We start from the raw sequence: 22,656 nt of genomic DNA on the forward strand, positions 1-22,656 counted from the left end.
AGTAAGACAAACCACTTTATCCATCATTCATCCAGACCTTTAGGTGGCGGTAGCGCACCACATACTTTGCCTGCCGCGGATATAAATGAAGAAGAAGACCAAGAAGACAAAGCGGGTGGTGAAGGTGGGTTATACGTTTTCGCATAGAATTGAAAATTAATTATTGTTGACAAGGAATCTAAATAAGTTAAAACCACAGAGTTTTGGTAAAAAACAAAAACAAAAAAAAAACTGTGGTATACTTAGCTGAAATTTACACAGCTTACGTTTGTTTTTAAATTGCAAAAGAATTTCAAATGCTACCTGTGGAAGCATGTGGATTAGCATATCTAGGTAACTAACATTTGTGAGGTTAAAAGTTGTTTTTTTTATGGTAAAAATCAGTCAGCTGGTTACATTATCACATTAGGCTTTTTCAAAAACGAATAAGTTAATGTATCTGCATGAACAGTTTTTGAAAACCAGTAGTTTTATTATAGAGTGTTCAGTGTTTAACAGTAGTTACCAGAACATGTAACTTAAGAGACATCAGTTAATTATATTCTATAAATTAAGACCAATATGTTTGTTTGTGGAAAGGTTATCTTGGTAATTATTTTACTTTTAATTTAACTGGGTTCTTTTCAGAAGCATGGCACCTCAGGAGACCAAGAATGCAGGAGAATGTTCTGGAATCTCTATCAGCACATCATCAGTCAGGTCAGCACCAGCCCATGAGCAAGCTCAAGCCCACCTCTCAACCTTTAGAAAGTTGGGAACAGAGTAGCTGAATGGTGTTTAGGTAAATAATTAGATACTAAGCAACTTTAGGAGTTGCAGACTTTGGACAAACATCTTGGACATCCACCACAAGAGAAGACTGATGTAGCCAGTGAGAGAGAACTTTTCTTGGTGTTGGCCCGTTCTTGTAGCCCTTACATACAGCAAGCAACAAATTTTACTTTAGAATTTTTCATCTCCTTTTTGACTGATTCTTTTCACTGGAAGGTTGGCACAATGCTGTGGCCTTTGTGTAACTCCTGTATAAATCATACTTTGAGTTGAGCAGCGTGACACTTAATATCTTTATCAGGTTTTATGACATTTTACATCATTTAGTGTCTTGATTTGCCAGATTTTGCTGCTGTCTGTTATATTGTGCGAATTGTCAATTTATTTCCCTGCATGCTGTCAACTAAGAATTTTTTATATGTCAATAAAACTTTAATATTTCTAATTTGTTTCATGCATCTCATTCATATCTGATTTTAATCCCATCATGATCTTATTGTATATATGGCTCATTTGCTTCTCCTTTAAATGCAATTCTGTTTCTCATGTACATCTCAGATTTCTCAAATGTTTCACAAAAGTATGTCTCGCTTTGTGTCTCAGTTAGGTCTCTTTGTTTCTCCTAAGTGGGGTTTAGAAGAAATAGAAAGAACAGAGTCAAACTTGTAATGAGACAGCTCAATTCAGTCTCATGAGACAAGGAAAAAGCTCATTCTGTGCAGCAATTTTTGCTCTGGGTTTGCATGTGTGTACATGTGTGTACAAATGGTTTGTGTGTAAGAGCCACAGAGCTGTAACATGAAGCTTGCTCAGCCTTCTTATTTCAAACCAAATGAACCACATTCCGTTACTTTAAAGCTCACAGAGCAGTGTCTGCCTTCTAGGCAGCTTCCTGAAACTAGAACCTTTCGGCATTAAAGGAAAAACACAACCTGACTTCATGATAACATGGCCACTTAAACCTTGAAAGGTATATGAAATATTACATGAAAAAGGTTTTATAGTGGTATCCGTCGTTCATGGGAAAAGATTTGACAAAACCTGGCATATTACTGCTTAAGCTGTAAGTGCTTATAACTTAACTTCTACTCAACATTTTAATTTCATTTATGGTGCAGGTTTAACTTCAGGTGAATACCTAAGTAACGCCAAAGTTTCATCGAATTCTGTCTCGCCAGTTTTGCGTGATGCTGTGACAAAATTTGGCTGGACTGACAAACAGACAGAAAATTTTCTGAGACTGGTTTCCGGGTCCTCCAATGTATGAAACGTAAAGATGTTATTAAAAGAGTGATTTCTAATCAATGTCCAGACTAAACCTTTCTTTAATTTATATAGATTTGCTTGTAGATTACTCAACAACAAAAAAAGTATATATCATTGTACCTCTACCATGGTATATACAGAAGTACCACAGTGTTTTTGACAGTACCATAGTACTTAGTAGTTGCTGATAAACCACACTATGGTGCATGGTTCTATCATAGTACATACTTTGGTACAACAGTACATGTTCTATAGTATGGCACAAAGTTCTATCATGTACAGTATAATGAACATTCCCATTATATTATAACATATCTAATATGGTGCAATATGTACGAACATACCATATTAGATATGTGCTAAGCTTTGGTAGCCACTATGGTACCCAATAAGTACCGTAGTGTTGTGGTACACGCCATAGTACCAACACGGTACTCACTAAAGTGCCACAGTAAATACCCTAGTACTCTGTAAAGTCCAATTTAGTTCAGAGGTACCATAGTAGTACTGTGGTATATTATGGTATGCACTATAATTTCACATATTAGACCATAGTATATAATATAGTAAAATTTCTTATTGGTGGTTGCTAATAAAACTTACATTTGGCGCATCTCACAGGAATAACACAAATACAGCAATGTAGCACAAGGATCACTAATCACAACCCAACTAGCTTGGCATAAACACGTTAAATGTGCTTCCCACTCGAGTGTAACTAGACTTTAAATTAATTGTTTAAACTGCTTAAAATTGAATTAAAGAGTTAATTCATATTGATTTAAGACAGTTTATATCTCAGGAGCATTATCTTTTGTCCTGCCTTAGAGTTTATATGAATGCCATATCACTCACTGATCGGCAAGTGCTTTATTTATTGAAACGATCCATAAAACCTTTAACATTTTTTTTCACAGAAAGAGAGGAATGGAAAAGGAGAACAAATGAGGCGAGGTCGACTTTTAAATCGTATTTATATCTGAAGTGCAGATCTTCAGTCTCTCAGTCTTTTAGGTCAAATATGTGTTAGGGATTGTGTAGGAAAAAAATGGTTTCAAGTAGAGGGAAACAGCCTCAGGGTTATGGTTGATATTTAGCAAGTGTAAAAGTTAGTACCCCCTCTTTTAATTCTATGTGTGTTTGTAAAAAAAATAACCATAATGGGTCTTAATATTAGGCAAATACAACCTCGGACATTGCAAAAACATTTAACTTTTTTTCAGTTTCATTATTTATTTAAACAAAAAAAAAAAGCAGCCAACATGGAAAAAAAAACAAGTGGTGATATTAAGTTCCCCCTTACTGCTTCCACAAGATAAAAAAAAAATTACGTTGAAGTCAGGTGCTGCTAATCAGCCCTTGATTAATTGACCGTCTGCAGGTGTGCAGACCTCTATAAAACCAGACGTTTCGGCAGTTCGGTGGTCTGGAGCATTCAGGTGTGTGTTAACACACTGCCAAGAGGGAAAGACGTAAGGAATTGTTTTAGAAAAGCAATGTGGAAAGTGTTATACAACCATTAAAATACATATTGAAGTTCAGCCTTCTACATCGAGAAAGCTTATTTACAAGTGAAAAGCATTCAAGACAGATCTTATCAGGAGTGGACATTCACCCCAAGGCCAGACTGTGCAATTCTCAGAGAAATACAGAAACAAGACATGAGAAACATCTCAGACTCGACAGGCCTTAGACCATGTTAAATTTTTAAGTCCATGACAGCACAATTAGAAGAAGACTGAAAAGGTGTAGTTTGTTAGGAGGGGTTGCCAGGAAAAAGCTTTTTTTGGGTAAAATAAACATGGAAGTACAACTGAGGTTCGCATAAGTGCTTCTCAACAAAGTACAAGGCCCCTGGAACAATGTCCTATGGACAGATATGTATAGCAAATGTGAGGCCAACTCTTGGACAACTAAAGCTTGGTTGAAAAACAGAAGTATACCCGCTACGATCGGAAGATTATTATGTTCTTACACAGTAACAAATAGAATATATATGTTAAGAAGCGTGTCTGTGATGTGTGTAATTATTTCCTGGATTAGGATGGTTGTGCTAACTATTGCATATGTAATGCTTAGTACAGTTTCATTACCCTTCCTCAATCATACAATACCCTTTAATCAAGTCAGCTAGTAACCTGTGCTTCTGGTTTCAATCACACAATAGTTTAGTTTGTAAGGTTCCTAGAAACCCCTGGGCAAGGTGCCATGTTCGAAAACGTTTGTTTTATTTGAATATTTTGTCCTACAGACATTCTTAAATGAAGAAACCGATTTGGTTGCTTGATTGTCAGCTGGGGTTGTATTTAGAGAGATGTATTTAAATGGATTTTGCTTGATTATGTGGTCAGTTCAATTACTTGAAATGTTTGTTTAGCTTTTGATTTAGAATGGATTCAAATCAATGTAAAGCCGTAACTCGACGTTTGATTACTGATCGGAAGGTCCCTGGTTCAAACCCCAGTATCACCAGGTTGTCACCGTTGGACCTTGAGCAAGGCCGTTAACACACAACTGCTCATGTAATAATAACAAAAATGTAAGTTGCTATGGAAGGTGTCTGTTAAATGATTCCCACTTTTTAAATTATTAATGTTAAAGAGTCTAAAATTGAAGAATTCTTTAAAAAATTAACCACAGTTTTAGCAGAAAAAAACTCATCCATCTTCTACAAATACTCATGTTTGTCCTTCTCATGGCAAGATGTAATATTTAAACAATCAGCCACACATTTATTAAATACTTTTAATAGTTTTTAAAACATAAAAGAAATGCATGAAATAAATCAGACTGCACAGACTGTTAGTGCTACTAAATTTAATTGAAATTGAAACTTGCAAGTCCCAAAAAATCTAATTAAATCAAAAGCTTATCCTTGATACCCCTAGGCAAGGTGTAATATTTGATTATTATTTATGTTTTTCATATGGCATGGATTTGCAAACTGACCAATATGCCGGGTATCTTGACGCCTTTTGTTAACGCCTCGAGTTTGCTACGGAAAAAGTTGCGTCATTACTTTTGACCTATTTAGGCAAAATAAATGAATGTTCTGGTATAGTTTTTTTTGCCATGTCTAAGTTTTAAAATATAAGCTCCACAATTTGAGATCTTTATATCGCCTGATGAAATTTAAAAAATTTATAATAATTATAATATCCAGCTTTAACCTTGTTTTTCACTTTAAAGCACATTAGATAGACATCATACCTTTTAAGCAAGTAGGTGTATGTCTAAAAGAACTAAAAGAAAAAAACAGGAAAGATTTTCTGTGCATGCTGTATGTTTCAAATATAAAAAAGGCCTGTGTAAGACAACTGCTGCAACAAAAATATACAATCAGGACAGTATATTCTAATTAGCAAATGAACAAAATTGATGACGTTGGCACATTGACCCATATATTTATACCATATAAATAATAAAACACAAGTCTGAAATTCTACACACTATTTAGTCAGAGTGGTGAGATTATTTTCAGACAGTATAAAGCAAATCTGACGTGCTCAGTCAGGATTTTTTTTTAAGGCTGATGATTGAGATAAATTTCATCACTAGGATTCAAGGCTGTTGCCAGATTTAAATAACGGCTAATATAAAACGGGCTCGTAAAAGAGGATAACGTGGTACAGGACAGCTGCTAAACTGGAGTGTGGAGCAGGAGATCGGCATGAAAGATGATTATGGCAAGATGTGATATTTGATCGCACATTAATTAATTAATTAATTTATTACTTTAAAACTTGTAAGAAATAGAGCTGCTTAAAATAAATCTGACTACAAACATTAGTGCTACTAAATTGAATCAAAATCAAAACTTATAAAACTAATAAAATCTACAGTCTACCCATGATTCACAGCTCAATTGTGTCTACCTACTGGACAATTTCCTCAATACCTCTAGGCGAGGTGCAATATTTCATTATTAATTAAATATGAATTTCATTATTAATTAATGCATTATTCATTTCGATCCTAATTTTAAAAAATTATCCATTTCACGTTGGTAATAGGAGCTGAGTGCTTTACATTGTGCTGTATTACACCACCCTGATTCTGATTATTTCCTTATAACAACACACCCTGGTATTTTATTTCTGTACTTGTTGTTTGAAAAGGTGTGTTAAAAAGTGTAATCTTATCCTTCAGTGCAAGCAGAGCTCCAGACAATATAAACCTTTAGGAGCCTTTGGCTGCTTAAACCAAAAAATTTCTTGGTGGGAAGTCTTGGTGAGGGTGAGTGGAGAGCGCGGATGGAGCAGCTATTTAACCTTCTGCATGATCGACACATTGAAGTTGAGGTAGGCAGAGGCTGAAGGTCGTAGATAGGTGCCAACTGGGTGGTCTTTTTATAAATGGATGATGGCTTTTGTTCTGACTCATACTTTCCATTAGGTTTCAACACTGAGCACGAAACATACGTATAGGAAAAGGCGTTGGCTGTAGGTCTGTCATCACAGCTTGGTTTCGATCACCTAGTAGCTCCCTTGTGAGGTGGACTTCCCAAGGTATTCAGCCATCATAAGTAAGATTCCAACCTGTATGGAGTGAAACCAGTCACTTCAGAACATCATGAACTGTGAGTATTAAAGGGAACAAGCTAAATTACCCATCAGTCCCTTTTTCTTGCTGAAGCACAAAATAACATTTAATTACATAATCTAGCAATCTTTTTGTGGGCCCAGTCACCACTGGCGGCTGTGCGGAAAGAACCAGACAGTCCAAAAAAGAAATTTGGCTCATCGATGACCATTTCAGCCGCCGTCTGGAGCATGGGAAGGAAACTATTCTTTTGGTTATTTTTGCTGTATTGTTACTGACGTATTTTACAGGAGTGCCAAGTGTGGGAATTTAAAGTGGCGAAGACTTGGGGATACAATGCCAAATGAGGTCAAAGCCTATTTCGTAGTAAAACAAATAGATAATACAAACTTTAATCAGTTTTGCATTGTTAAGTAAACATACACCACCACTACTACTACTACTACTAATAATAATAATAAACATAAACCAGTTACTGTGCACAGCATCACACAATAAATATGTGGTGAACTGAACTACTGTAAATACCCCTGATAAAATCGGCAGCATGATCTGCTGATATCATTTCCTTTGCTGTTCTGTAAATGCAAGCTTCTGCCATGTAACATGAATCTTTGTGGTTATCTAAGTCTGCGTGTGCGTGTGTGTGTGTGTGTGTGTGTGTGTGTGTGTTTGCATGGAAAGGTACTGTTACCATGGTTTCCTGGCTTGTAACGTAAATCATTCAGAGAACATTTTAGTTCTGTTCGTATATACGTGTGTGTGTGTGTGTGTGTGTGTGTGTGTGTGTGTGTGTGAGAGAGAGAGAGACAACAGTTTTATATTTTAGAGGTGAACGAATTTACATGCAGGTACTGAAATATGTGCCAGATGTTTGATAGGTTCTCATGAGGTCCCCATTTAAAAAAAAAAAAAAAAATTCGAAATGGTTTGAAACAAATATTGCAAGTGAAATGTAAACATTTTTTTTAATTAAAAATAAGACTGAAGATTTCGTTTTGGCTGCTGAAGTTATGATGAGGTTTTAATCAGCTGCATTAATGTCAGTGGAAGGTCTTTACAGAGACACTGTGTGGATGTGTGTGTTTGAGTGTATAATTCACTGTGTGTGTGCACGTTCTTGTCTTGCCAAAGCAGACAAATTGGTGGCCTAATAAATGACTGCAACAGGAAATGATAGATTGTGGTTTCACTCCCATGATGAAATGGGAGTGCGTCGCATTTTTTGTTCTTTGTATATGGACTGATGATATGTCCTGATATTAAGGCTTTTTTTTGCATAAAGATGTATAGTATCAGGCAGATAATGAGTTTTATTTAAATAAAATAGTGCAATGGTAATTAAATAAAGCTGATGATTATTCAGTAACACCAATATAGTGAATAGATGTCATGATTAAGGCTTCTACGGAATGACAAGGCACCGCCCGATAGGATATTATCATGATTAGTCATCATTATAAAATATGTGCAACGTTGGATTAAAGAAATGCATGACAAATCGCATGCATGGGCTGGGTAGTACAGGGTGTGGCAAACCACCATACCACCTAGAGCCTTAGCCGTCTGAGCCACCGCTCCCACATCTTACAATTTAATGTGTTCTTATTAAAATAGTTCCTCTTGAAGGTAGCTCAAGCACACAAATATGGTTTTATCCAAACATGCCATTATTATAGACAGCTGGAAAATGCGCTGCGATTATGGCAAGCCATTAGGATCAAAGTTGGTCATATGGTTACTTTCCTTTGAAAAAAAAAAAAAAAAGCCTTTTTAAAAATTTAAATTTTAATATTGACAGCCCTAATTATTATACCTCTAAATATTTCTAGTTTTCAGATTTTTTCTTATGTAGATGGTGGCGATGGTTTTTGTTTATTTTCCTAACACGCATTTCAACACATATTGTACTGTGTATGGTTGTGTACATGAGAAATAACATTTTAATAAGAATTTTATATATATAATTTTTTATATAAATATAAATCTTGCTTTACAGCAGTTTTGATCTTAGTGTAATTAAGTGTATTTGTATGTTAGTATGGATTGACCAGACGTGTTCATGTTTCCGCATGTCATAGTGTGTATGTGATTTAATAAAATTAAAATTTTATTATAGAAGAACAGCGATTATTTTACCGCCTCAAATGTATAAATGAAAAAATAATAATAATTAAAAATGTCTACAATTTATTGCTTTCTTAAAGGTTGCAGAATAACTGCTTAACATTACTGTATGTTGTTGATACTCACATAAAAAGTCATTTCTATGATAATTATTGATAAATGACCTGTGATGAATTTCACTCTCCCGTGCTTGTTCCTAACACTTGCTTTCACACCATTCATTTGAATTGTGTCTTTTAAACATACAGTATACAATAGTACCAAAATATGGTAAGCGCTTCAGCAAACGCTTTTTGACTGAAAGCTCCCTTATAAGAATAAAAACCTGAAATCCTCCTTTGCCTTATGTTTTATAATGGTATCAGAAAAGGAGTGCGGCATTGTGAAATTGTTAAATAGCTGGAATAAGAGCAGGAATTCTTCACCGGTTACAAAAAAACAGGATGAATATTTCTGAAAAGTAATTTGTTCTGTATTCTCACTCCGTTTCTAAAGGAGGAGAGGAAAGAGCGGTGGCCAGACAGGAAGAAAGAGTGGGGTGGAGGAAGTGAGGGAGAGGGTGATAAAGAGAGAGAGTGACTGGAGGAGAGATGGAGTCGCTATCAGGCGAGTCAGCCACCGTGGATGAACTGGTGGAAGCCTGCATCAGTGCATTCGGTGAGTCCGTCAAGTGTCATGTGTCAAATTTCTAGTATTATATAATCTGCTTATTTTTGCTTATTCTAAAATTTGTGTTTCTCCAGATGATTCGGGGAAACTAAAAGACTTGCCGTTGGTGCGGATGTTTCTGATGATGCACCCCTGGTACCTGCCGTCAACAGACCTGGCCAAGAAGCTCCTGCTCAAGTATCCCTTATTAAAATGCACTCAGTTATATTTTGGGAATTTGGACCAAACATGTTGTGTAGACCAAATTAAGCTTCCTAATTACCATTAGTACGTCTTTAAATTACATTTAAAAAAGCTGACGAGATGAAATTCTGTAGTTTTTACTATCATGTTCAAGTATAAACCACATCAACAAATGCAACATGCGACAGCAAATTAGAAAACACAACAACTGCAGCAACAAAATCCCCACAACAAATATCATGTGCTAGTTGCCTTAGTTTGTGCCGAAGCTTATGGTAAAATCCTAACTTCCAGCAGGAAGCCTAAAGTTGGATGACTGTTGCAAAATTTGATTGACTGATAAAACGACGTTGAGATAACGTTGAATGAATGACCCGAACACAACATTGCTAATTTAACCTCAAAACAACTGGAGTATGAATTCTGAAGTCCATTCGCACAACCTCAGGCCCCATCCATGCGCCCTTAAGTTTCCAACAGGGGTTAGAGAATGGGACGGATACAACAGCTTCCCACACACAGCGTGTGTATCTCACTTGGTCTGTTTCATTTTCACTTACTCAGACATAACATGTATAAGGCTGTAGGAGGCCTGGAGCCTATTTCAGGACACTACCGTCACACTTCAAATTAGCATGGTTAGCGGTTAGCACTGTCGCCTTGCACCTCCAGGGTGCAGGTTCGATTCCCGGCCAGGGTCGTTTCCCGTCTCTGTGTGCATGGAGTTTGCATGTTCTCCCCTTGCTTGGTGGGTTTCCCCCGGGTACTTCGGGTTTCCTTCTACAGTCCAAAGACCTGCAGATTAGGCTAATTGGCGTTTCCAAATTGCCCGTTGTGTACGAATAAACGTGTGAGTGTGTGCAAGTGTGTGTGCCCTACGATGAATTGCCACCCTGTCTAGGGTGTATCCTGCCTCGTGCGGGATAGGCTCTAGGTCCCCGCGACCCTGAATACAGGATAAAGCAGTATAGACGATGACGATGATACTGTTACGCCATGGGTCCCAAGAATGTTATCAAGGACAGTAACAAGAATAATAGGGAGCTACTTCTATTTTTAAAGCAGCCAGTTTCAATAGAATTCATAAAATAAGTTTAAGTGTCTTTAATTAAGGTTAAGTGGTTTATTGTCTGTTTATTTAATATTGTACTTAACTATCATGTCTTTAATAAATTGTTTAGATTTTTTTTTCATATGCAAAAATTTGGTCATGGTGTTAATTGGTAATATTTTTTGGGTGTCTGGAATGGATTATCTGGATGTCCTGCGGAAAAATGCATTTCACAATACGAAATTTTGCCTTAAGAACTCTATAATTGAATTTTTTCTATTTATTAGCGTGATCGCGACAGTCAAAACTTGGCCAGGTTACATCAAATAAGAAATAAATGGCCCAAAACAGGATATACAGTACATAGATAAATCAAGGATTACCAGAAAGCAGAAGATGAACTCAAGTTGGGTAACCAAACCCATTACTAAAAAAAACTAAAACAACCTGAAGCATTTTGGTAACTAAACCAAAAAACCAGAGGTAGAAACAGCTGTCAAAGGCACATAGAGAATTTAATATAAAACACAACTCAAAGCCTGCTGAGTGGGGAAATAAGTGACGCCTAAAACTGTCACTAGATTCTCTTTCTATAGAGACTGTGGTAGGAAACTGTGAAACCACCAGGTTCGTAAATAACCCTTTATGGCTTTGTACTTGCATTGACCCCTCAGCATGTTTCTGTATTATCTCCATCAGTTACGTTTATAACATGCAGTCACGTATATTAATACTATATGAACTTTCCATCCACTTTATTCAGAACATGATGTTATCTAGAATTGGTCGTATGTGTGAAAAGCCACATGAATAGTGAAGGACGGGTGTTCCTAATAAAGTGGGTATAATCATACATTATTACTGGATACACACTGGGTTGGATCCATTTACATACATTCAGAACTAGTGGAAATTTAGTATAGCCAGTTCACACGTGAACATGTTTTAGAAGACAGATGAGGGATAGAAAATAAGGACTGACACAAAAATGATAAAAAACGCAATGTACTAAAACTCATGGCTGGTAATTTTTCATACCCATTAAGGACCTCATCCAAGATATTGTCAGCTTTGCAAGTTTAAATAAAAAATTGTTGATTTCTAAATGGGATGGGAAATGGAAATTCATTTCCAGTATTTTAAGGAGCGTTAATAAACTTAACGAAACGTCAGGTCTCAGGAGGAAAGCTGCACCGCCGAACTCAGAAGTCGAATCTGCCACCTAGTCAAGTAAGTGCACTAGTTATTCAAAAGTCTGATGCATAAGTATTCACCCCCAGTGGAACCAACATCGACTGTGATGTTACATATGTTACCTTTTCAACTGGATTGACAGCCAATTTACATCAATTGGGTGTGCAAATCACTAATTGTATTGCTTTTGCTTTCCGGTCCCTGTAGGTTCTGGATCTCGGAGTTTCCTGTCGAGTTCAATCTTAATCCGGCTTTGGCTGAACAGATTCGAAATCTGAGGGATCAGCTTACCACGGAAGGCAATGAGCAGGAGAGTCAGCTTATCGACATTGAGAGTGTGTAAGTGTGCACCCAGCCATACATACACACGTTAAAATCAATGGATACCACGTATGAGTTAAAGAATATGTTTTTTAAATGTGAAAAAAATTCCCTCCTTTTTCAGCCCATCATATAAGTGGAAGCGTCAGGTGACCCAGCGCGTGCCGTCCATGTCGAAAAAGAGGAAGATGTCCCTTCTTTTCGAGCATTTGGATGCATCTGAACTCGCAGAACATCTCACGTATATGGAGTATAAATCCTTTTGTAAGATCCTGGTGGGTGCTTTATGCTTTCCTAATAGTTATATCAAGTGGTGGCCAAAATTATTGAGACAAAGGTGAAATTCAATTATAATTTATTTTATGCAATACATAAGCCAGTATTTAGTATGCATTAAGTTCTTTATTCTTCGAAACCTACCAGGTCCGGCTGGGCATAGAGTCGAAAAGACGTCTGCAGTACTCTTGAGTCACTTGCTCGATCCATGCCTGCTTTAAGATCATGTAGAGAAGACGGTTTCTTGACTGCTATTCCCTTCTTCAATATCGTCCAACAGTTTTCCATTGGGTTTAGATCTGGAGATGACCCAGGCCATGGCTCCAGAACCAATTCTTTTCAATTAATTAGCACAACTCTTCAACCAAAGCCAGCTAGAACTAATACGTGATATCACCTTGTAGTTTGTTTGGCGTATGTTGTCTTAATACTTTTGGCCACCTTTTGAACTTGAAACCTTGCTGAAGCTTTCTTTTGCATGCATGCCTGAAAAGTCCCCAGGCTGGTGCGTCCCAGTTCTGTTATACTGTCATATGATGGTACGGCGTGTCGCGTGTTCAGTTCCAGGACTATCACAGCTTCGTGAGACACGGCTGCACGGTGGATAACCCCATCCTGGAGCGCTTCATCATGCTCTTCAACAGCGTCTCCCAGTGGATCCAGCTCATGGTGCTCAGCAAGCCCACGGCCCAGCAGCGCGCCACCGTCATAACGCACTTCGTACGCGTCGCACAGGTCAGTGCCCCAGTCCCATGAGCCAATAGTGGCTGGTGTCAAGCACCATATTGATCTTTTTAAGAGATAAGTGAAGATATGTTCACATTCTCTCACACGACAAACATCACCGTCAGTCTTCTCAAGCACGATTACGATGAGACTCTACTCTCTGAAGTCATCATTTATTAACGTTCCACACTCTGTCACGCACAGCCAGAGTGGTGTTGAGAAGTTCACGTCTCGCAGCCGGGTGCAGGTCTGGCACCTGCGTCCAAATTGGACGCCGAACTGATGACTTGCTGTACGACGCTTTCTTTATACAGAGCGTCTCGTGTGTGTGTGTGTGCGTCTGGAATCTTGATTCATGACATGAAACGTTCTCACTTTGCTTCATTGTTCAGACGTTTCCTTTTTTTTTTTTTTTTTCTGGTTTCGATATCCCGGAGTAGTCTCTCTCTAGGAAGCGCTTACCCCCTACCCGTTTTCTTCCTGATCCCTCGTCGGTCCTCACAGTATCCCTGCTCCAGATCTCTCTCTTTGATAACGCAGAGAGGTTTTTATGAGTCAGCTGCGTTCATTAACATTAAGAGGCTCGGTCGTAAACCTGTCTGATGCAGTTAGCCACTTTACTTTTTTGCTAAGTGCTCTGGACCCCAAAAAAAAGGAAAGAAAAAAAGAATTTACTGAAGATAATAATTAGCTGCAGTAAAAAAAAAAAAAAAAAAAAGCTGTGTGTGTGTGTTGAGGCAGCTGGAGCTGGATTGATTTTATTTTTTTTTGTGAGTGTGTATCTGTGTGTGGGTTGAAGGGCAGAGGATGTCTCCCATAGAGCCTCATTCACAAAGACTTACTGTGGCGTACACATCCCATCCATCCTCTGAACAATGGAGCAATGTAGCCATATTGGAAATGAATATTACTAGTGTGTGTGAGAGAGAGAGAGAGACGAAGAAAGACGGATAGATCTTTCCTTAAGTCATCATTTCTACCCAATTTTTCTTTCTTGCGCATCTCGTCCTCGAGGTGTCTCGCGCGTCCTGTCGTCATGCCCGCCAGGGCTAATTTCGTAACACTCCCACCCCCCCACCCTCTCTCTCTCTCTCTCTCTCTCTCTCTCTCTCTCTCCACAGCCTTAACGTTCCCTTAATCCGGTTTATATCATTTGCTCTATTTCCTCCTGCTTTTCTTTTCCTGAACCTTTAAATATAAACTACCTCATTTCCCTTCACTAAACCTCTAACCTCGTCTGTTCCATCTGACACTAGGATATAAATCAAGAGTTTTTCTCCATTTTTATCTCACGCAATCCTGTTCGGGATAAATCAATCAAGTTCTTGTCACGGTGTTTTTATGTACAACTGTTTCTCTTTCTTTTCGTGTAGAAACTATCGCAGCTGCAGAACTTTAACACCCTCATGGCGGTGGTTGGAGGCCTCAGTAACAGCTCCATCTCCAGGCTCAAAGACACACAGGCCCAGATCGGGAACGACACCAACAAGGTGCTACACACATCCCTGTAATACACATAATAACTCATAACATACACAGTTTCCAGTTACCGCGCTTCTGCTATTAAACCAGAAAAGCAGTATCGATGAAGCACAGCTGGATAATTCTTAATTTACGTTTGCATTTATATTTAGGCATTTGGCAGACACTCTTATCCAACTTATCTAATCTCAAGAAATATTTTATACTTGTCAGATTCAGTGTAGAACTTTTAGACCTCCGCTTCTCTGCCAAATGGAACTTTTTATTATTGTATTGATATAAAGGACTTTAACGTTAGATGTCCACGTTTTCATGCCTTCTTTGCGTCCTTATATTCTGTTCGTAAGGTTGTGCTTACTTCTCTGCTTTGCTTGTTTTTTTTAAATCCTTCCTTCTTTTCTTCATAACTTTCCTCATTCTCCTACTGCCTGTCTTCCATTTCCCTCCTTTCTTCCTTCCATCATTTCAAATTTATTGATCCCAATGTCCTCCAACTTTTCCTTCCTTCCTTCCTTCGTTGTTCTATTCTTTCTTATTCCTTATTCTCATTTCTTAATTTTCTCAATTGTCCCTTCTTTCCTTTCTTGTCCCTTTTGATTTTTTGATTTTTTCATTCCTTCCATCCCTCCATCTCTAATTTTTCCAATTCCTCCACATCTCCTTCCCCTTTCCTCATTTTCCCCACTGCCTGTCTTCCATCATTCTTCCTTCCTTCTTTATTTCCTTTGTTTTTCCATCCTTTCTCATTCACTTCTCCCATGCTTTCCTAATTTCCTCAATCTCTCAACCATGCTTTCTTTCCTCATTTCTTTTTCGATAATTTCCTCATTTTTCTTTCCTTCTTCTTTTCCTCCCCTAATTTTCAAATTCTTTTCACTACCTGCCTTCCATTGTCCTTGCTTCTTTTCTTCCCTCCTTAAATCCTTTGTTTTTCCATTTTTTCCCCTCATTTCATCTTCCCATCCACACCTACAGTAATTTCTACCGTCCCTGCCTGATTCCCTTCTTTTGTTTTCCTGCCACTTCTGTCTCTTCTCCCTTATTTTTTTATGCAGATCTTTTTCCAACCATTTCCAAATCTGGTCTTTCTCCATTATATGTCCTTCCTTCCCTGTCTTCCTTTCTGTTTTTAGTTGTTTATGGATTTTAAACAGATCATATTTTCATAATTTGTGTCTGCTATTGCTACATTTCTCTCTTCCTTACTTTGTCCCCTGATGCTGCAGATCTTCAACAGTCTGCTCGATCTGGTCACATCGTCTGGGAACTACAGTCAGTACCGGCGGCGCTTCTCGGAGTGTTCAGGTTTCCGCTTCCCGATCCTGGGCGTTCATCTAAAGGATCTGATCGCTGTACATGTGGCTCTGCCTGACTGGGCTGATGATGAGAAAACGCGTGTCAATCTGACCAAGACCCAACAGCTTTACTCCATACTGCATGAGCTGGCACTGGTCCAGACCATGCCGCCCAACATAGACGCCAACACTGACCTGCTTAACCTTCTCACGGTGAGACTGTTTTCAAAGCTGGCCAACAACCTAAGGATGTAATTAGGTTGGGTTTGTATCCTCCTGGGAGTCAAACTATTGTAGTAGCACTTGATATCACCATAAGAACGTAAGCCTACGTAAGCAACAGCGCTACTGTTTCACGGTTCTCTGCTTGTTTGTTGCGTAGGCCTGTTTACTGTAGCAACTATAGTTCAGTATGTTGCAATTCAGGATCATGTGTATGTTTGTATCTGTGTTTTAGTTTTGGTCGCCGTTACAGAAGGTTGCGACAGATGCTTTAGAAATACTTGTTTGTGTGGTTGTTTAAATGTTTTGTCTGGTGCATGTTTTAGAAACCAAACAGCTAGTCCTGTTTGTTCCCCCCCATGTGGCACCAATATATGTTTAGCAAAGGAAAATTAGTGTGTGCATATAATTATGGACTTACACTTTGTGTTTCTTATTCATAGAAAATTTTAAAATGGCTGTGTTTACATGAGCCATCTGAGAATTTTGTAATAAGAATGCAAAGAAATCTTTTTGGTTGATTATTGGACTGGTTTGGCCAAAAATCCGTAAAATGTACAATTTTATTTGCGCTACCCCGTGTTTTTGGTTTTGATTTAGCTTTTTTACTTTCCTAGAGATGAAAATCCAATAAAACACTGTGGCGTAGTGGTCAGCACCATAGCCTCCAAGGTCTAGGGTTGAAGGATTCGATTTCCGCCTTGGATCTGCATGTTCTCCCTGTGCTTGGTGGGTTTCCTCCAGGTACCCCGGTTTCCTCCCACAGTCCAATAACAGGCAGATTAGGCTAATTGCCGTTTCTACATTTCTCGTAGTGTGTGTTTGTGTGTGGTTGAGCCCTGCTATAGATTACCACCTTGTCCAGGGTGTTACCCGCCTTGTGTCCAAAGTTTCCTGGGATATTCTTCAGGCCTCCTGCGACAGTGTTTAATACTGTGGTTACGACTTGTTTATTTGGATGCCAGATGCTTAATCTAAACTGTCTAAACCATACAAAAAAATATTTATTAGGTGAACTTTTCAACAAGACGCGTTTTTACATTAAGATCCTGACATTGTTTCCGAGAACACTAGACCCCAAAGCCTGGTTCATTTTGATCAGTGAGAACACAAGCGTTCCACGATCAGGTTCCGCAACATCGCTCGAGTCAACTGGAAAAGCTGGTCTCAAGAACGATACAGTGACCTCGGGCACTAATCGAATAAGATATGGAAGCCAATTGTACATGAACAAAGAAGTAGACATGACATCACCAGTGCCGTCTGATGATGTCATGTCTATGGGCATTCTGGCACCTGCTGTATTGGATTGATAAATACCCAAGTGTACCCGAGTTCAGAAAAAAAATATATAATGTGGATGCTGGCCAGTGGGGTAGTAGGGAGGGTGAAGGAATCATTCCTGGCCATGGTACAAATCAATTGTGCCTTGTGTGAAAGTGCCCGGAGATATTTGTGTATCATTTTTGAAAGGAGACTGCAGCGTCAGGTCTTAGTCAGAGTCTGTGGTAAAGTTTTACAACAGCACAAAATCTTCTACAGGGTGGGTAAAAAGTTGCTAGGCATTAAAAAATTTGTAATAAAGTCCATATTTCTAATGCAAATCTATTGAAACAAATTGTACGTGTACTTTATTACATAGGAAAATGAAAGGAAATCTGTACATTTCGATGTAGGCACTGGTGGCGTCTACCAGTTTTCTCAATTGTCCATTGATGGAATGCTTCTGAAGGAGGTTGTTTGGGATATTCCTGAGAACCTCCTAAATCCGTGCCTCAGTCCCCCGGTATGGAGGCATGGATTTGTCCTGTGCACATCCTCCTTTGCGTTGCCAGTCAACGTCCTGGAAAATGCTGGTCTAACCATGCATGCAAAGCAACATGGGTTGGTGCTCCAGTGATGCTGCAAATTCTATTTTAATGCGAATTCGCTAGTTAATTTCCACCCAGCCAGTAAATGGAGGTCTATCTAATCTTTGGCAACATAATGAGCTGCTCGTATTGTCTTGTGACCTTCAAAACAGAGAAACGAGGCCTGGTAAGGAAACTTATAAGCAAATTTTCTCAGATGCTCCACAACAACACATTAAACTATGCGGGGAAACTTTCTTAACCTAAGTTAAGTCGCCACAGGCGTTTTATTTTTGCAGGCCAATGCATGATCTCATGCTGCCCTTAGAACCATTCGTATATTACAGAAACTCAGCTGGGCGTTACTTCCAGACCCTCTGTACATTCCGACCTTGCTTCGACATATTTAAGCATTAAAGGAGTACCTTCATGGGGAGGGGTTTGCTTCTAGCGCACTGAGAACTTTCTACCTTGATGGTATCCAAGCACTTGTTCTTGAACAATTGATGGCAGGCTACTTTTAAATAAAAAAAAGCACAAAAAAAGGGGATTTAAAAGCATTTGCTGTAACTTTTCAAGGACAAATTGTACCAAAAAAAAAGCTAAAGGTTACATAGAAACTATTATAGTTAAACTTTAATTATAATCAGTATATATCGAATTGTCTTTTTACTTGAGTTTTATTTTAAAATCTGAAGGAAGCTTATCAATGCAATATAAACCAAGGAAAGGATCAATGTTGTGGTTAGGTGGGAGTTATATACTCAATTTAAGCCGTTTTATTTATTGACTGTTGTTCCCTTTTAAGGAAAATTTTATTTTTAGTATAAATTTATCATTCTTTTTGCATTGTAGGTGTTTATTGATCACACTACCGCCAGCTCTGGGGTCAGGAACAGATTCTGATATCTCTGCTAGTAATTTATTTGCTTTTATTGTTGAGACACAGTATCATAGCAAGAAACTTTTACTCCGTAACGTTTACATGAGTAACTTAAAAAATAAGAAAGAAAAAAAAAAAGTACTTCTGTAAGTAGTTTTACTGCACCTTACTTTTTACTGTTACTTTAATAGATTAGTAAAGTGGAAACACTACTCTTACTCCGCTACATTCGGCTACACTCGACTCGTTACTTCTCTAATCATTTATTCTACACATGCAGCCGGTGGATCTACCACATGACTGTTTCATAGCAACAATGATCACATGACGCCGTTTGACCAATCAGCCGCAGTAACAATAACCACAGGTAGTCACATGACCACACTCAAACTGGCGGCATAGCGGGAAAAAGATCTTCAGCCGTGGTAGACAGGGAATGAAAACATAAAAGCATATAAAAACTCGACTTTTAATCTGGGGAAGCGTCGCGGTTAGTTTAGCTTATTTATTTAATGTTGCAGTATTAGCATATATAATTATTAGAGTTATATATGATATTTAATATAATTGTATATACTGGAATCTACTGTATATAATATATTAACAATAAAAATATTAGATTTTATTATATTATTATAATATATAATTATTATAATTACTAAAAAAAATAAATCAGACATTAGGATTGAAACAGTTGCTCAGTACTTGAGTGTCTTTTCACTGCATACTTGTTTACTCCTACTTGAGTAATATTATTTTGAAGTACAGCTACTCTCACTTGAGTACATTTTTTTAGCTACTCTACCCACCTCTGCATATTTCCTGGACATGTTATTGTGCCTTTTTCTCTTTATTGAGCAATCTGCATTCCTCAAGGGAGGGAATCTGCTGTAGATACGCAAGCTGTACATAGCTGTAGAGCAGGTCAGGGAACGAATCAGTCCTCCCTCTTGTGTTGAATGTTTTCAGATGTTAACTTACACTTACGCACCCCCCCCCCCCACACACACACACACACACACAAACACTCGCTCTCTCTGAGACTTTACAGCAGCATGTTCAGGAATTCTCCCAGGAAGGACATTGTGTATACTGGGGCATTTCTACTGAGACCATAACAAAGTCTTACAAACTTGAACAGTCTAAACACACACACTCACAAACTCGCACAATCTAGCACGGAGGTAATGCCCGTGATTTATGAAACCTGTCTAGACGTGCATTCGTTTTACACCCATTAACCTTTATTCGGCGGCATACACATTCTTCAGACTCACTTTAGTATAAAATAATGATTCTCAAGACACCTACCCGGTCCTCCTTGTCTGGCCAATCAGTGTGATCTATTCTATCCGAACCGGACATTGAGACACCGTCATGATTATTATAATGAATAGAAATACATAACAGTTGAATAATAATACCGATCAGAAGTAGCCACTATGGTATGTGACATATACAGTAGATAGACAACCAGAATGCTTATTACCGCCTAAATAAACCAGTCGCATTCCAAAATAATTTGTGAAGTGACCGCCAGGTGGCGCAAAGTGACATTTTCCGTCGTCTCGGTTTTTAAATATAATTAGAGCTAAAGTCATAACAATATGTTGTATCGAAGAAATACTACAACGATGATAATTTCCACATCCAAGTACTGTGTCGAACAAATATCCGAAAATATAAATATAAAAAATGAGTTAGAAAACATGGTTTTATTATGTTTAGACAGACCCTGTAACTGTTTAGTGTTTTTATTAAAGAAAACAGCACAAACAACAGCACCAGGGCTTGTAAAATTATTTTTTTCGACAATAATTACAGTTGTTAGAGTTAAAGACGTCAAGTTTCAAATATAAAAATAACTAAAACAAACAGAGCAAACTTCCAGAATAGATAATAAAAAAATAAATCAATAAAAAAATACAACTATGTAAAATTAAAGTTTGAGAACCGACAAAATAAAATAAAACAGAGCAAAAACTATTTGTGAGCATAGAAATTCGTTTACTCGGCCCTTGACCCGCTTGCTGTCATCGCTTTCGATTTCCCTGCTCTCTACATCCTCACGAGCAGTACACCTGGTCGGTGTAAGAAAGTCTGGGGTTGGGGTGTGTGCACAGTTTAACCGTGTACTAAGAGCTTGTGTTAGAGCGTGTGCCTCTTTGCAGACTCGCAACCCACTCCGAAGGGCATCCATCTCTGCCTTGCAGACACGCAGCTGCTGTTTCAGCGCCAAAATTTCTGCGTCACGCTTTTCCAGTCATTTTTCTCAGTTTTACATTTGCAATTATATACTTATATAATTATAAACTTTAAAGTAAGTTACCGCTTTTTTATGCAGCAAGCGCTTCTTTTTGGCAGCATTAGGAGCTTTTGCTTTCCTCTCTGTTAACGGTTGAGGGCGAGCGGCTCTGTTTTCCAAAGATTCCTGTCAACATTGTGCAATGATTAAAACATCGTAGGTAAAACTATAAAGAACGATAGAATATTGTTTAATCGATCAGCAACAAAGTTATTAGTTGTTGTTACCTTCTTTGTGCTCCTCAGTCTGCTGTAAAACGATGAGGTGTTCATTTTTATCCGGCGAAGCAGTCACCTTGCATATGAAGTTCGTCCTAGATTAAGTTACTGTAGAAGGCGCATGCCATTTATATAACAAGGCGGTGGATTGTGGGTGGAGTTGCAATGTGTAAAACAAAAGCGCGAAAACTTATACAAATATATATGCAGTATAATCGGGGCGTTCAATTCGTTATTCGCTCGCACTCCGTCTGGCACTGAACCAAAATATACTGTAGTGTCTTACATTTGTAAAAAAATAAATAAATAAAAATTCATAGTTTTTTTCAGATATTTATTTGTGCAAAATAATATTTATGCAATATAATCACAGGATCAAGGATCATCAAGGATCCAGAAATTTCGTTGTCCTAAATAATATTTTTGCTGTATAATCATCATAATTTGTTAACTGTAGATTGTTTCTGCGATTTTGTTGTACTGAATGATGTTTATGCAGTATAATCAAGCTCTCTTATTTCGTTATTCATTCGCACTTTGGCTTGCACCCCGCCCTGCATGCTTTAAGTCGAACATTGAAGCACGAACAGTAAATGAATGTAAATCACAGCTGTACTGTATGCACCTGTTTTACATGAAAAGTTACACGTCTGTCACTATACGATTTACCTTGGCAAAGAGCCATATACTGTAAGAACAGGTATTTAAAAAGAAAAGCGTATAACTGGGCTATTACCTGATCATCAATCATAATCTTGATTGTTATTAAAATTATAACAATAGAGTTTGTTTTTCTTTATTGAATAGAAACATAATTGCGCAACTGTTAAGCATTATCCCATACTTGAGAATCCCTTGTACGTTGTAATCCCTATACATTCTATCGGGGTTTAATTGCCCTAATGTCAACACCAATCCTCTAGTTGTAGTTTACGCGACTCGAATCAGGACATTAAGAAGAAGAAAAGCAGATTCGTTGTTCGTTTGCCCTTCGCACTGTAAAAACAAGCCGCCTCAATGTAAAAAACATAATTTATTAATTTTAACATTTCCATTTTAGCCTAGGTCAAGCTAGTCAAAGTTGAAACAGTGATCAACATAAAACAAAAAAAAAAATCAGGTTCTATTTTGCTTAAAGGTTAATCTAAATAGTGATTATATAACAGAAATAAAACATTTAGACGGCATGCTTTTATAGGACGATAATCAACAACATGGTAATGTGATGTGATGTGATATGGCTCAGCATTGTTACAACACATCATAGTTTTCATT

The 22,656-nt window shown here is 37.9% G+C and overlaps 1 protein-coding gene across 1 annotated transcript in view; it reads left to right on the forward strand.

Moving 5' to 3' along the window:
- The window catches only part of LOC128508378 (RAS guanyl-releasing protein 2-like), a 54,229-nt gene that overhangs the window by 15,767 nt on the left and 15,806 nt on the right, over window positions 1-22,656 (forward strand). Inside the window, exons 2-9 of the mRNA XM_053479681.1 lie at window positions 9,202-9,363; window positions 9,450-9,552; window positions 11,783-11,839; window positions 12,011-12,142; window positions 12,249-12,399; window positions 12,962-13,135; window positions 14,500-14,616; window positions 15,835-16,116. Of these exons, the coding sequence (XP_053335656.1) occupies window positions 9,297-9,363; window positions 9,450-9,552; window positions 11,783-11,839; window positions 12,011-12,142; window positions 12,249-12,399; window positions 12,962-13,135; window positions 14,500-14,616; window positions 15,835-16,116 (1,083 nt within the window). The 5' untranslated portion in view covers window positions 9,202-9,296. The remainder of the gene's footprint in view (window positions 1-9,201; window positions 9,364-9,449; window positions 9,553-11,782; window positions 11,840-12,010; window positions 12,143-12,248; window positions 12,400-12,961; window positions 13,136-14,499; window positions 14,617-15,834; window positions 16,117-22,656) is intronic.

The sequence above is a fragment of the Clarias gariepinus genome, chromosome 20 (assembly GCF_024256425.1).
Source record: "Clarias gariepinus isolate MV-2021 ecotype Netherlands chromosome 20, CGAR_prim_01v2, whole genome shotgun sequence".
NCBI classification, from domain to species: Eukaryota; Metazoa; Chordata; class Actinopteri; order Siluriformes; family Clariidae; genus Clarias; species Clarias gariepinus.